This window comes from Oryctolagus cuniculus, chromosome 10, assembly GCF_051225735.1.
Source record: "Oryctolagus cuniculus isolate XC-2025 breed Fujian yellow rabbit chromosome 10, ASM5122573v1, whole genome shotgun sequence".
Classification (NCBI taxonomy): Eukaryota; Metazoa; Chordata; class Mammalia; order Lagomorpha; family Leporidae; genus Oryctolagus; species Oryctolagus cuniculus.
The window spans coordinates 60,619,131-60,631,645 of NC_142876.1; the positions used below are offsets into that span (position 1 = coordinate 60,619,131).

Below are 12,515 nucleotides of genomic sequence, written 5' to 3' on the forward strand. Positions count from 1 at the left end.
TTAGTTTCCCTTATTGTTTTAAGTTAATCAATTATGGCTCAGAGATAATGTGACCTTTTTATATCTCAAAGCTGTATTTTAAATCAGAGTAACAATTCATTTGGTCTGTATTGTTCTCAAATAGTTAACTCAGCAGAGACAGGTTTTGCTAATTGTAGTTGAGCTTATTTCTTCACAAGGGCCTAAAATGCATCTGCTCAGGATCAGGCCTTTATTCAGAATAGCAGCTGCGAGGCTGGTAGGACACCTGCATCCCACACCAGCATCTCTGGGTTGAGCACCCAGCTCCAGTTCCAGCCTACAGATTCTTGCTGATGCAGAGCTTAGGAGGCAGCGGTGATGGCTCAAGTACTTGAATTTCTGCCACCCACCTGGGGGACCTGGATTGAGTTCCTGGCTCTGAGGTTCAGCAGGACCCAATCCCAGTCCTTACAGGCAAGTGGGGAGTGGCCCAATGGGTGGGAGCTCTCCTTCTGTCTCTGTCTTCCTCGTTTGGTCTCTACTTTCAGATAAACACATTAATAGAGGCATAATTTTTAAAAACTAGATTTATCCCTCTACAGATAGACAAGTAGTAAAGAAATTTGTAAATTATAGGAGTGTGTCTCAAGTAGTTAATTTTCTTTTATTTTTAATTCAAAGAGTGAAAAAGCAACTTCATTTTACCTCACATGAAGGATGAAGCTTATTAAAGCTTCCGTTCAGTCTTTTTGCAACGTAAGCTAAATGTCAGCAGAGGGAGGTGGAGGAGACAGGGTCTAAAACCAGCTCTTGAAACTCAGCTGGGCCGGCTCACTAGGCTAATCCTCCGCCTTGCGGCGCTGGCACACCGGGTTCTAGTCCCGGTTAGGGCACCAGATTCTTTCCCGGTTGCCCCTCTTCCAGGCCAGCTCTCTGCTGTGGCCCGGGAATTCAGTGGAGGATGGCCCAAGTGCTTGGGCCCTGCACCCCATGGGAGACCAGGAGAAGCACCTGGCTCCTGGCTTCAGATCGGTGCAGTGCGCCGGCTGCAGCGCGCCAGCCGTGGTGGCCATTGGAGGGTGAACCAACGGCAAAAGGAAGACCTTTCTCTCTGTCTCTCTCTCTCTCACTATCCACTCTGCCTGTCAAAAACAAAACAAACAAACAAAACAACAACAACAACAAAAAACAAACAAAAAAACGTCAGCCGTGGCGGCCATTGGGGGGTGAAACTCAGCTATACTCAGAGTGACTCCAGCGAGTACGGACAGCACAGCCAAGTGTCTGTGAGTGGCCAGTGCCACCCTTTGGGATGGAAGAGAAGCAGAAGCTGAAGGTAGGAAAAGGGGGCTTTTCAGTTTGTTCTGGACACTTCTGTGCTATACAGATCCTTTATAATAATACTATAGGTATAAATTACTCAATTTGTAATTTTAAGGAAAAAATCATCACTGGCATTGCCCATGACTTCTACTATAATGTCTATAACTCTGCTCTAAATCCAAAGCAAGCAGTCCTTGCTCTGCTCCTAGAACTAAAACACCACCCAACCCTACCTTAATAAGCACCAGAAATAGTGTTTGATATGTGTTCTAGAGTCACGTTATATAAAATACTTATCTGTACAGATTCTGAATTGTATTTAGTGCTGAGAAGTGCTTTCCTTCCTTCCTTTTTTTTTTTTTTTCAGATTCCTTTTATTTATTTGAAAAGAAGAATTACAACCAGAGAGGGAGCAGCAGAGAGAGATGGAGAGATCTTCTAACAGCTGCTTCATTCCCCTAAAAAGCCACAATGGCTGGCACCACGGCTCACTAGGCTAATCCTCCACCTGCGGCACCGGCACACCGGGTCTAGTCCCGGTCGGTGTGCCAGATTCTGTCCCGATTGCCCCTCTTCCAGGCCAGCTCTCTGCTGTGGCCAGGGAGTGCAGTGGAGGATGGCCCAAGTGCTTGGGCCCTGCACCCCATGGGAGACCAGGAGAAGCACCTGGCTCCTGGCTTCGCATCAGCGCAGTGCGCTGGCCGCAGCACGCTGGCCACAGCGGCCATTGCGGGTGAACCAACGGAAAAAAGGAAGACCTTTCTCTCTGTCGCTCTCTCTCTCACTGTCTAACTCTGCCTATATAAAAAAAAAGTCACAATGGCTGGGGCTGGGCCAGACCAAAGCCAGGAGCCTGGAACTCCATCTGGGTTTCCCATATGAGTGGCAGTGGCCCATGTACTTGGGCCATCTTTTACTGCATTCACAGGTACATTAGCAGGGAGCTGGATAGGAAGTGGAGCTGCTGGGATTTGAACTGGCACTCATATGGGATGCTGATGTCAAAAGTGGCAGCCTAACCCTTTGTGCCACAAGGCTGGCCCCTCATCTTAGGCTTTTAAATGAACCTGCTGATGGAGGGAAATATCACATGTGTCTTTTTTTTTTTATATCAAAGTTCCTTGTTCTGATGATTTGCCTGGATCTCAAATTACATTCCCCTTGTTTCCTGGCAGTCTGCCTCCAAGTTATGTTCTTTCAACAGAGGGAGGGAGGTCAGAGACTTCCTTCCTGTTTCCACCTTCTGCTGGCTTCCCCCAGCAGCTCAGGCCCCAGCTGCACTGCACCTCTCAGAAGTCCCAGTGCGCACGTGCTGTCCCTAGGGTCTTACTTCCGAGCTCCTAAATTCTGGGAACCTCGCCTTTCCTTTTCTGTTTTGCAGTTCTAGGAGTGGTGACTCCTTACTGTATCTTTGATTGTTCTCTCAGCCTTCCCAGACCTGTGTAACCAATGTTGTGTATTAAACTGCCCTTGTTCAAGAAATAGTTCTGGCTTTTGATTTCCTGGATGGGATTTTAACCAATTCCATATGGCTACCTGCATGTAAATTAAAAATGCTTGGGATGTCAGCCAAAGTAGGATGTTGCAGCATTATACCATAGGGTAGTATCAAAGTGACCCAGTGAAACGTCTTGCAAAAGATGCAAGGTAGATAATTCCCTATGAGCGATGATCCTTAATGGATAGAGAAAAGGAAAAAGAAAGGAAGCAGGTCGTGAGCGTGAGGATGAAGGACTCCCAAGCCTCTTCCTGGTTCAAGGGGTGGGCGTGGGCACAAAGACACCACAATTCCTGTCAAATTGCCTGCTGGAGTCCTGGCTACTCTGAGCTTTCCATCTGACTTCCCGCTAATGTGCCTGGGAAGGTAGCAGGAGATGGCCCAAGTAATTAGGCCCTTGACATCCACGGGGGAGATTCAGACAGCGCTCTGGGTTCCTGGTTTCCAGCTCCAACTACTGCGGGCATTTGGGAAGTGAACCAGCAGATGGAAGATTTCTCTCTCTCTCTCTCTCTCTCTCTCTCTCTCTCTTTCTCTCTCTTTCTCTGTCACTCTACCTTACAAATAAATAAACAAATCTTTTAAAAAAAGAAAAAAATGACACTCCATCTAACCAAACTGCCCGCACACTTGCATCAAATGGTTAGAATCTTTTAAGCTTTTGTGATCATTTGCAAATTTATGTCTGTGACTTACCTTCTTATATTTAGATCTCAATGTTGACAGGTCTCACTTTTCATACATGATATCCAGGGTTATCTACTAAAGTTTACAGTGATTTTCATATTTTTCAAAACAAATTGTAGGGTAAATAAATCTCTGTTGTAAAACAAATTGGGAAAGACTCATAGCTGGTGATAGAGTGTCAGTGCATTTGGCTAATGGAGAACAATACAAAAAATATAGCTAAAGCTAATGCTGTTGAGCCCACGTATGCCAGACCCATAATGAGAGCTCTGCATGTGTGGTCATGCCCAAAATAACAAGATTTTGGTCAACAAGGGTGGTACCATAGATGAGAACATACTGTCTAGTAATATCATAGCCATCTTAGTGCGAACATATTCTATGATGTTCCCACAGAAACAAAATCACCTAAATCTGCATTTCGCAGAACATGTCCCTGTCATTAAGTGACATATGATTGTATGATATCAGTTAATTTTTGCTGCATCCTATAAAGTATCTTATGAAATAGACTATTGTTATTCTAGGAGATGCAGAGATTAAGTAATTGGTCTAAATTCACACAGTTTATAAAGGAAATGACTGGAATCTTAGCTGTTGGGTATAGATTAAATTAAGTGTGTTGAGACAGGTTTGGAAATTTGTGAGAATTTCCAAAAAGGTAGAAAGGAGGGGCCAGCAACAGGTTAAAGGCCGGCCTGCAGTGACAGTATCCCATATGGGTGCTGGTTTGAGCCCCGGCTTCTCCATTCCCTATCCAGCTCCCTGCTGATGAAACTGGGAAAGCAGAGGAGGATGGCCCAGGTCCTTGGGCCCCTGCAACCCTAGTGGGAGACCTGGAAGAAGCTCCTGGCTCTCGGCTTCAGATTGGCTGAGCTCCAGCTGTTGTGGCCATTTGGGGAGTGAACCAGTGGATGGAAGACCTCTCCCTATGTGTTTCTACCTCTTTCTGTAACTCTGTCTTTCAAATAAATAAAATAAATCTTAAGGGAAAAAAGGTAGAAATGGGAGGAAGTTCCAGATCTGTTTTTTATATATATATATAAACACACACACACACACACACACACACACGTATTTAGATTAGATTTCAGCATAAAGAAGTTGCGGAACATTCTGCATCATTCATTTTTGAAAACTTATTATTCACCATTAAAGAAGCAGTACTGTAAATACTGTAAAACATTATAAATCTAGGTATGGAGACCGGCGATGTGGAATAGTACAATGTACAAGCTACTGCCTGCAGTGCCGGCATCCCATAGGGGCACAGGTTTGAGTCCTGGCTGCTCCACTTCCGATCCAGCTCTCTGCTGTGGCCTGGGAAAGCAGTAGAGGATGGCCCAAGTCCTTGGGCCCCTGTACTCACATGAGAAACCTAGAAGAAGCTCCTGGCTCCTGACTTCGGATCGGCCCAGCTCCGAATGTTGCAACCATTTGGGGAGTGAACCAGCAGATGGAAGACTCTCTCTCTCACTCTCTTTCTCCCCACCCCCCACCTCTCTGTAACTCTGCCTTTAAAATAAGTAAATTAATGTTTAAAAAAAAAAAGCAATCTACGTACCACTTGACTTTGTTAAAATAAGGTGGTGACCTTGTTAAGTTACTCAACCTCTACATGCTCTCATTTGTGGAGAAGAAGTAATAATAGCAACACCTACACCACAGGGTTGCTGCAGGGGCTCATGAGAGACATAGAAAGTACTCAGACTCCATTGCAATTTATACAACAGTGCACAATCATTGGAGGAAGAAGAGCAGTTTTTGCTCACTGGAATGTGCAAGTATTAAGAAGTAGGAGCCGGCGCCGAGGCTCACTAGGCTAATCCTCCGCCTCGCGGCGCCGGCACACCAGGTTCTAGTCCCGGTCGGGGCGCCGGATTCTGTCCCGGTTACCCCTCTTCCAGGCCAGCTCTCTGCTGTGGCCAGGGAGTGCAGTGGAGGATGGCCCAGGTGCTTGGGCCCTGCACCCCATGGGAGACCAGGATAAGTACCTGGCTCCTGCCATCGGATCAGCGCGGTGCGCCGGCCGCAGCGTACTGGCCGCGGCAGCCATTGGAGGGTGAACCAACGGCAAAAAAAGGAAGACCTTTCTCTCTGTCTCTCTCTCTCACTGTCTAACTCTGCCTGTCAAAAAAAAAAAAAAAAAAAGTGGGATAATTTCTGAAACAAAAACCTTTCTCTTCAACATTATAAGTGGATTTCAGTGTAGTTCCATTTTACTGATTGAAGGTAGTAATAATAGAAGTTGAATTTCATATATAACTGCTTTATTCTAAGTAGGAATTATGTGTGAAGTAGCTGATAAGACTAACCTGCAGCGTCTCGGAGGTGATTAAGGCAAGTGCATTTAAGTAAAATGAAAAATGCATTTTCCAGATATATTAAATGAAAAAAAAAAAGCAAGATGTGGAATCGTGTGAGATCTACATTAACATCTGCAGGGAGAAGGAATACATAAAATATATATTTGCTTAAATATGCACAAAGTATCTCTGTATGGAGACACAAATATTGATTATATCAATTTCCTCTAGAAAGGAGAACTACCCGATCCAGCGAGAGACAGAGAGTGAGAGAGAGAGAGAGAGAGCGAGCGAGAGAGGTCTTCCATTCTGCTGGTTCACTCCCCAGATGGCTGCAACGGCCGGAGCTGCATTGATCCGAAGCCAGGAGCCAGGAGCTTCTTCTGGGTCTCCCACACGGGTGCAGGGGTCCAAGCACTTGGGCCATCTTCCATTGCTTTCCCAGGCCATAGCAGAGAGGTGGATAGGAAGAGGAGCAGCCAGGACTAGAACCGGCGCCCATATGGGATGCCAGCACTTCAGGCCAGGGCTTTAACACGCTGCACCACAGCGCTGGCCCCAAGTTTTCAATTTTGAACAATGGGAATTTACTATCAACTAAAAATACTGTAAAATGGAAGGGAGGAAAATATGAATTGAATATTAAGGAAGTAGAAACACCAAATGAACATTCCTTGGTGCCAACTCCATGCCAGATAGGAAGGTAGATATTTTTCACTATGGGAAAATATGCATAATCTAAATTTGCCACGTTATGCATTTTAGAGTGCACCATTCAGTGATGCTAAGCACATTCATGTTGTACAACCATCATCTCTTTCTATCTCTGTAACTTTTCCCTCATCTCAAATTGAAACTTTGCACCTACTAAATAGTAACCCCAAAAGGAGGTGGTAGATTTAAGAAAACTCAATCTTCCAAATAATCTTCTGAGGGATAAATGAATATATCAATGATCAGGAAGATTAAATAATTTTCCAGAACAATAGGGAGAACTGTCCTCTGTTCTCCACTCTTCAAATCTTTTGGGTGGTGGGAGGGGAAATAGGGAGGCATGGCCGGGGCGGGGTGGGGGGGATCCACCTTTGGGCCCTGCCTCCTGTGGTGTCATCTATTCTCAAGCACCAATGTGACAATTTCAAGGAAATTTGACAGCTTGTGCCATGGCAACCTGGAGGTTATCAAAAGACATTTGAGTCACTGATATTAGAGAAAGATGAATTGCCTTCAAAGGTGGGCTTTGCAGAATGGCTTGTGAAAACACATCATCATTGTGAGAAGGTACCCCATGCCCAGCTTCTAGATGTGCCTAGCATTGGTTCCATGTGGACAGATTTATCAGACATCAAATGGAGAAGTTATTATTCAATGAGCACCTGTAGAATGATACTATACAACACAAATAGAGGGAAAAAATGATTCCTTCTTTGACAGAAGGAAATTTCTAGCAGGGTAACCTAAGCTAAACAGTTGTTTAAAAAAAAAAAAGCAGGATCAAATTTATCTTTGAAAGGCAGGAAACAGTGAACTGAACTGAGGAGCCTGCCGCGTTGTCCAGCACGGTTATGAAATGCATGATTAAACAGCCAGCAATCAGGCTGAAGACGATGTACATTCTTTCCTCATGATGCCGTGACGTGAGTTATTGCTTTCCACCCTATCGGTCACTTTGGTCTCGCTCTCCCACATCTATGAGAAGTGATTCACATGTTTGTTCTCATACAGTAACTCAGTGGTGTTGAACGCCTTGTAACACAACTGAAAACCCCGGTTATTCTTGGATGCCCCCTCCTCTTTTAAGGATGAAAATGCACTTTATGTTTGAACATGTTCATATTCCTTGAATTCTCCTAGAGTTTGAGTCACACATTCAACAAACAACATAATGATGTCTACAGACACAATACCTAAGTGATTTCCACCACATTTAGTTGTAGGGAGTCCAGAGCCAATGATGGACAAACCTGATTTTACAAACTGCTCCATTATCCCGAAGGGCGAGACAGCCACACTTCAGGAAAATAAAAGGTATCCGGTCCCTTAGTTGGGGGTCCCCATTTCAAACACGGAAAGGGAGGCTGTTACCTGGATCCCAACGGACAGGCATCGGTTCTTCTTGAAGTCCTTCTTCCTGTCCTCTGTGGTGACCGTGGCGATGGTGGTCGTGGTGGTGACGGTGGCGGTGTTATTGCCCATGTGCTGACTTGCAGGGCCGTGGATCTGGGCATTTGCAGCTTCGATGGCGGCAGTCAGAGCCTTCATACTGTCCAGGCTCTCCGTGGAGTTGCTGAGTCCAGACTGGCTGATAATGTCTCCTCGCTGGCCCTGTCCGTCCATGTAGGCATCCTGCGCAGACTCTGTGCTACTCTGGGCTGTGATAGAAATGAAAGGTTTCGTGGTAGTTCTGGGTGGGACTGGAGGTGGAGTCTTCTTGTATGTTGTAATGCAAGATGACACTGGAAGACAGTGAAAACAAAGACACTGTGATTTCTGGCTGGGCTTTAATATCTGATATTGTAACTGACAGCCACTGGGAATTGGGGCACACAAAAACAACACTGAACATGAAAACAGGTCTGTTGACAGAGCAGTGGGATCAACGGGGACATCTGGACCTCCCGCGAAGTGACATCCCACAAAGTTGAGGGGAAAAAGACTGGGAAACATCAGCCTCTGAAGTGGAAATTCACGTGAATCAACATAAAGTAGACAGGGTTAGCCATCTGTAGAAACCTGTGGTGCAAACGCGTGGATACAGTGAGGGGAGGCACTGCCTTCTGAGGGACACTTTAAACACACACAGTTCAGGTTAAACAGAATGTCTCATTAGACAAAGTCCTGGTAGCTGATAACATTGCAGAAAGGAGGAAGAGCAAAGAAGCTATGCATTCTGATCCCAATAACAAGTAATAAGGTACGCAGGGGCGGACAGAGCAGCCACCATAGGTTCTTGCAATTCACTTCATTGAAACCCAGTGCTCCTCCCCTCTGCGTTCTCTCTCTCTCTCTCCTCCTTCCTTCTCTCCCTCCCTCCCTCCCTTCCTGTGTTTCTGTCTTTCCACTCTGTCATCTTGCCCTTCCTCTCTCCTCCTATGCCTCCTTCCTTCTCTTCCCTTCTGTTCTGCACCTGGGCTTGCTTGCTGAGCAGAACTGCTCACCGAGAGGGAACACGCTGACCCTCAAGTCCATCGTACAGATAGCCCGATGTCGGGTTTATACACCAGTCCTCGGCTGTGTGCTTGGTCTGCATGTGCCTGCTCCTAAAGTGCTCTTCTACAGAGGGTCTTGATGGAGTCGAGGGCCTGTGCCTGCTCCGAGGCTGCCTTTTTGGACTCATCAAGCGCTCTCTGAGGCTGATTCTTACACCGAGGATCTCGAACAAGCTTGCCGCGTGAGTTTTCAGCTTGCCATTTGTGGAACATGATTTAGCAAATTAAGGTCAAAAAAGTGTCTGAGTGGGAACTCCCATCAGTAGAGTTCAATTCCTTAACCAACTTTCTGAAGGCTTGTTTGTCCCCTTAAAAATCAATTCAGGGGCAAACATTTGGCTCAGTGGTTAAGATACCAGTTAAGACCCCTTTATTCCACATCAGAGTGTCTGAGGGCAATCCTGGCTCTAGCTCCAGATTCGAGCTTTCTGATAATGCAGATCCTGGAAGGCAGCAGGCGAGGGCCAAGTAGTTGGGTTCCTGCCACCTACTTGGGAAACCTGGATTCAGTTCCAGACTCCTGGCTTCCATCTGGCCCAGCCCCTGCCATAGTGGGCATGCTGGGAATGAATCAGTGAATGGGAGCTCCCTCTCTCTCTGCTTCCCAGGTAAAGTAATTAATTAAGGAAAATTCAAGCTATTATGTTTTCATCACTTTCTTCCCTCCACCTCATAGCTTTTTTCACTCATTGCTGGCATTATCATGATTATAGCTAGGCCTGGTCACACAGTCAAAAGCTGTCACCTGTAGTCCACGTGGGCCATTTCACGGAATGAAATATGTGCTTTCCGCAGGCCACTCAAGGTTCAGGGTGAGGAGCAGAATCCAGGCAGCCTCAGCTTGCTCCCCTGGCCCACCATGAAGGCTCTGGCTAAGACATGTAGACACCCATGCTGCTGGAACCTGCCTCCGTCAATGCACCAAACCCACCAGGCTGCTACCTGCTGATTCTCAGATTCATGGAGTCATCCGGCTTGAGGCGACGCTTAGACTCATTTACTCATCTGGAGGGAAGGAGCCACATTAGGATAGGATCTGTCTCTCGCCCAATGTAATGAAGCTAGATTGCTGTGCTGCTGCTAAGACAAGCCTTCACAATGTGAACTCGGTATTTTGTTCAAAAGCGATTCTCAGGACATTCAGCTCACTGGTCCTTCAAAGAAGCTAAGTAACACAGCCAAACATCAAATATTTGATGTATTGGCATTGTTTATTTACTGTTTGTTGTTAGCTTTCCCAGGTTTCCTCTTCTAGCATGGATAAGCAAAATCAAACAGTGCAGCTCAACATAAGATCATTTCATTTGCTGTTATACAGTAAAACTCCCGACAGTATAATAATGGGGGCGGGGTCTGGGTCCTATTACTTCGAGAGTAATGGTTGCACTTACAGACCTGTGCCTCCTGTGTGTCCCCACACTCCCCAGGCCAAATGCAATTTGACCAGGGTTAGGCAGGACAAAGAGAATGTTAGGGATGTGGCTTCTCACTTTGCATAAGGAAGCACAAAAAATGGATAGGGACCAGCTGCATGGCAGGAGAGAGCTATAACATTAAGGGCTTTTGAATTGTAAAAAAAAATTATTGATTTTCATCTTATTTGAAAGGCAGAGAGACAAAGAGGAATCTTCCATTCACTGGTTCACTCTCCAAATCTTGCAACAGCTGCAGCGGAGCCAGGCTACAGCCAGCAGCTCAGAACTCCATCCTGGTCTCCTCCGTGGATGGTATGGACCCAAGTACTTGAACCACCACCTGCATAGCAGGAAGCTCTATCAGGAGCAGAGCTGAACTTGAACCCAGGCACATGGATGTGGGATGCGGGCATATGGGGAACTCCTGCCCCAGTGTGTCACCATGTTTTACTGCCATGTGAGGTTTGGCACAATCCTACTGCAGTCAGAAGCCCAATCCTTTCACCCCCTCAGGAATTTAAATAGAATTCAAATCTGTAAGGGTGGCTTTTGAAGGAGAGGATGAGGGATTGAAATCACAACTCATACTCCTCATACTTCCCTCTTTTATGCCCCAATTCTTTTGCACCCCAAGGCTGCCCCAGAAACACCCAATGCCCTGACTTCCTCCAACATCACTCATTCCTAGCTTTGCAGGCCAAACTCCTAAACCTTTTCTTCTTTCCTAAAGATGTCCTTAAACATCATCTACCTTCATGATTCAGCACCACAAACGATTTAGAACCCACAGAGAAGTTCCAAGTACTTGCAGGTGTGTGGTAGGTAGAGTAAGTTAAGTAGAACGAAACACAAGCTAATAAATCTGGTTAAAGCTAATAAGTCTGGTTAAAGCACAAAGAGAAAATGAAGGACTTCCACAGTGCATCTCATTTATTTAATCATCCTCAAAAAGAATGATTTAAAAACATAAGTGCTCCTTGAGTAATCTAAAAACACAAGTTTGGGGTGGGTATTTGGTCTAGCAGTTAGTGCCTCAGGTGGATCTCCAGCCCTGGCTCCTAACTCCAGCTTCCCGCTAATGTACACCCCAGAGGCAGCAATGATGACTCAAGTGACTGGGCTCCTGCCACCCATGTGGGAGACCCATATTGAGTTCCCAGCTCCCAGATTTGGCCAGGGTCCAGCCCTGTCTATCACGGGCATTTGGTGAGTGAACCAGCAAATGAGAGCTCTCTCTCTCATTTAAAAAGCTTAATTAATTCATTAATTAATTTAAAGGTCATGTCACAGAGTGAGAGAGGAAGGGAGGAAGGGCAGAGAGAGAGAGAGAGATCTTCCCTCTGCTGGTTCACTCCCCAAATGCTTGCAACAGAATGGGCTTGTCCCAGGCTGAAACCAGGATCCTGGAATTCCATCCACATCTGCCATGCGGTTGACAGAGACCCAAGTACTTGAACCATCACCCGCTGCCTAGCAGTTCTCTATCTGCCTCATTGCTTCCTGTGGAACAAAAATGAAAAACAAAAATGAAGAGCTATACAAAAGTTTAAGAAATCTAATGGCATTGACATTTGGGTGCTAGAACAGGCTCTTATCTGCTTGCTAAAGTTGATTGTGCGCATCTGCCCCTACCTGTGTTCAGGAGAAGTTGATCTTCCTATGAGTATTTATACCATGGAAATGGGCAAACAGTGTAAGTTGGCAAGTTTCCTTCTGGAGAGCCAGTTAAGCATTTCCGGTACACCTCTGTGTATAGAATGATGCTATTTAAAATATTATCCCCCTAAAAGTTGGAAGCATTCCCACTGAGATCTTGAACCAGAAAAGGATGCCCAGTCTTGCCATTGCTATTCAATACAGTCCTAGAAGTTTTAGCCAGAGCCATTAGACAACAAAAAGAAATCAAAGGGATTCAAGTTGGGAATGAGCAAGTCAAACTATTCCTATTTGCAGATGACATGATTCTATAAATATGGCACCCAAAAGACTCCATCAAGAGACTATTGGAACTCATAGAAGAGTTTGGTAAAGAAGCAGGAAATAAAATCAATAGACAAAAATCAACAGCCTTTGTATTCACAGACACTGCCATGGCTGAAAGAACTTCTAAGATTGA

At 45.6% G+C, this 12,515-nt stretch overlaps 1 protein-coding gene across 19 annotated transcripts in view; it reads right to left on the bottom strand.

Annotated features, from left to right (window-relative positions):
- Positions 1–12,515, bottom strand: part of DLGAP1 (DLG associated protein 1) — a 1,086,743-nt gene that overhangs the window by 60,283 nt on the left and 1,013,945 nt on the right. For 14 of the 19 annotated variants that reach the window (XM_070050434.2, XM_008261105.4, XM_070050427.2 and 11 more), the window contains one exon: positions 7,861–8,231. In XM_070050434.2, the coding sequence (XP_069906535.2) occupies positions 7,861–8,231 (371 nt within the window). The remainder of the gene's footprint in view (positions 1–7,860; positions 8,232–12,515) is intronic. The other 5 variants (XM_070050436.2, XM_070050435.2, XM_051852106.3 and 2 more) reach the window with 1 other exon arrangement.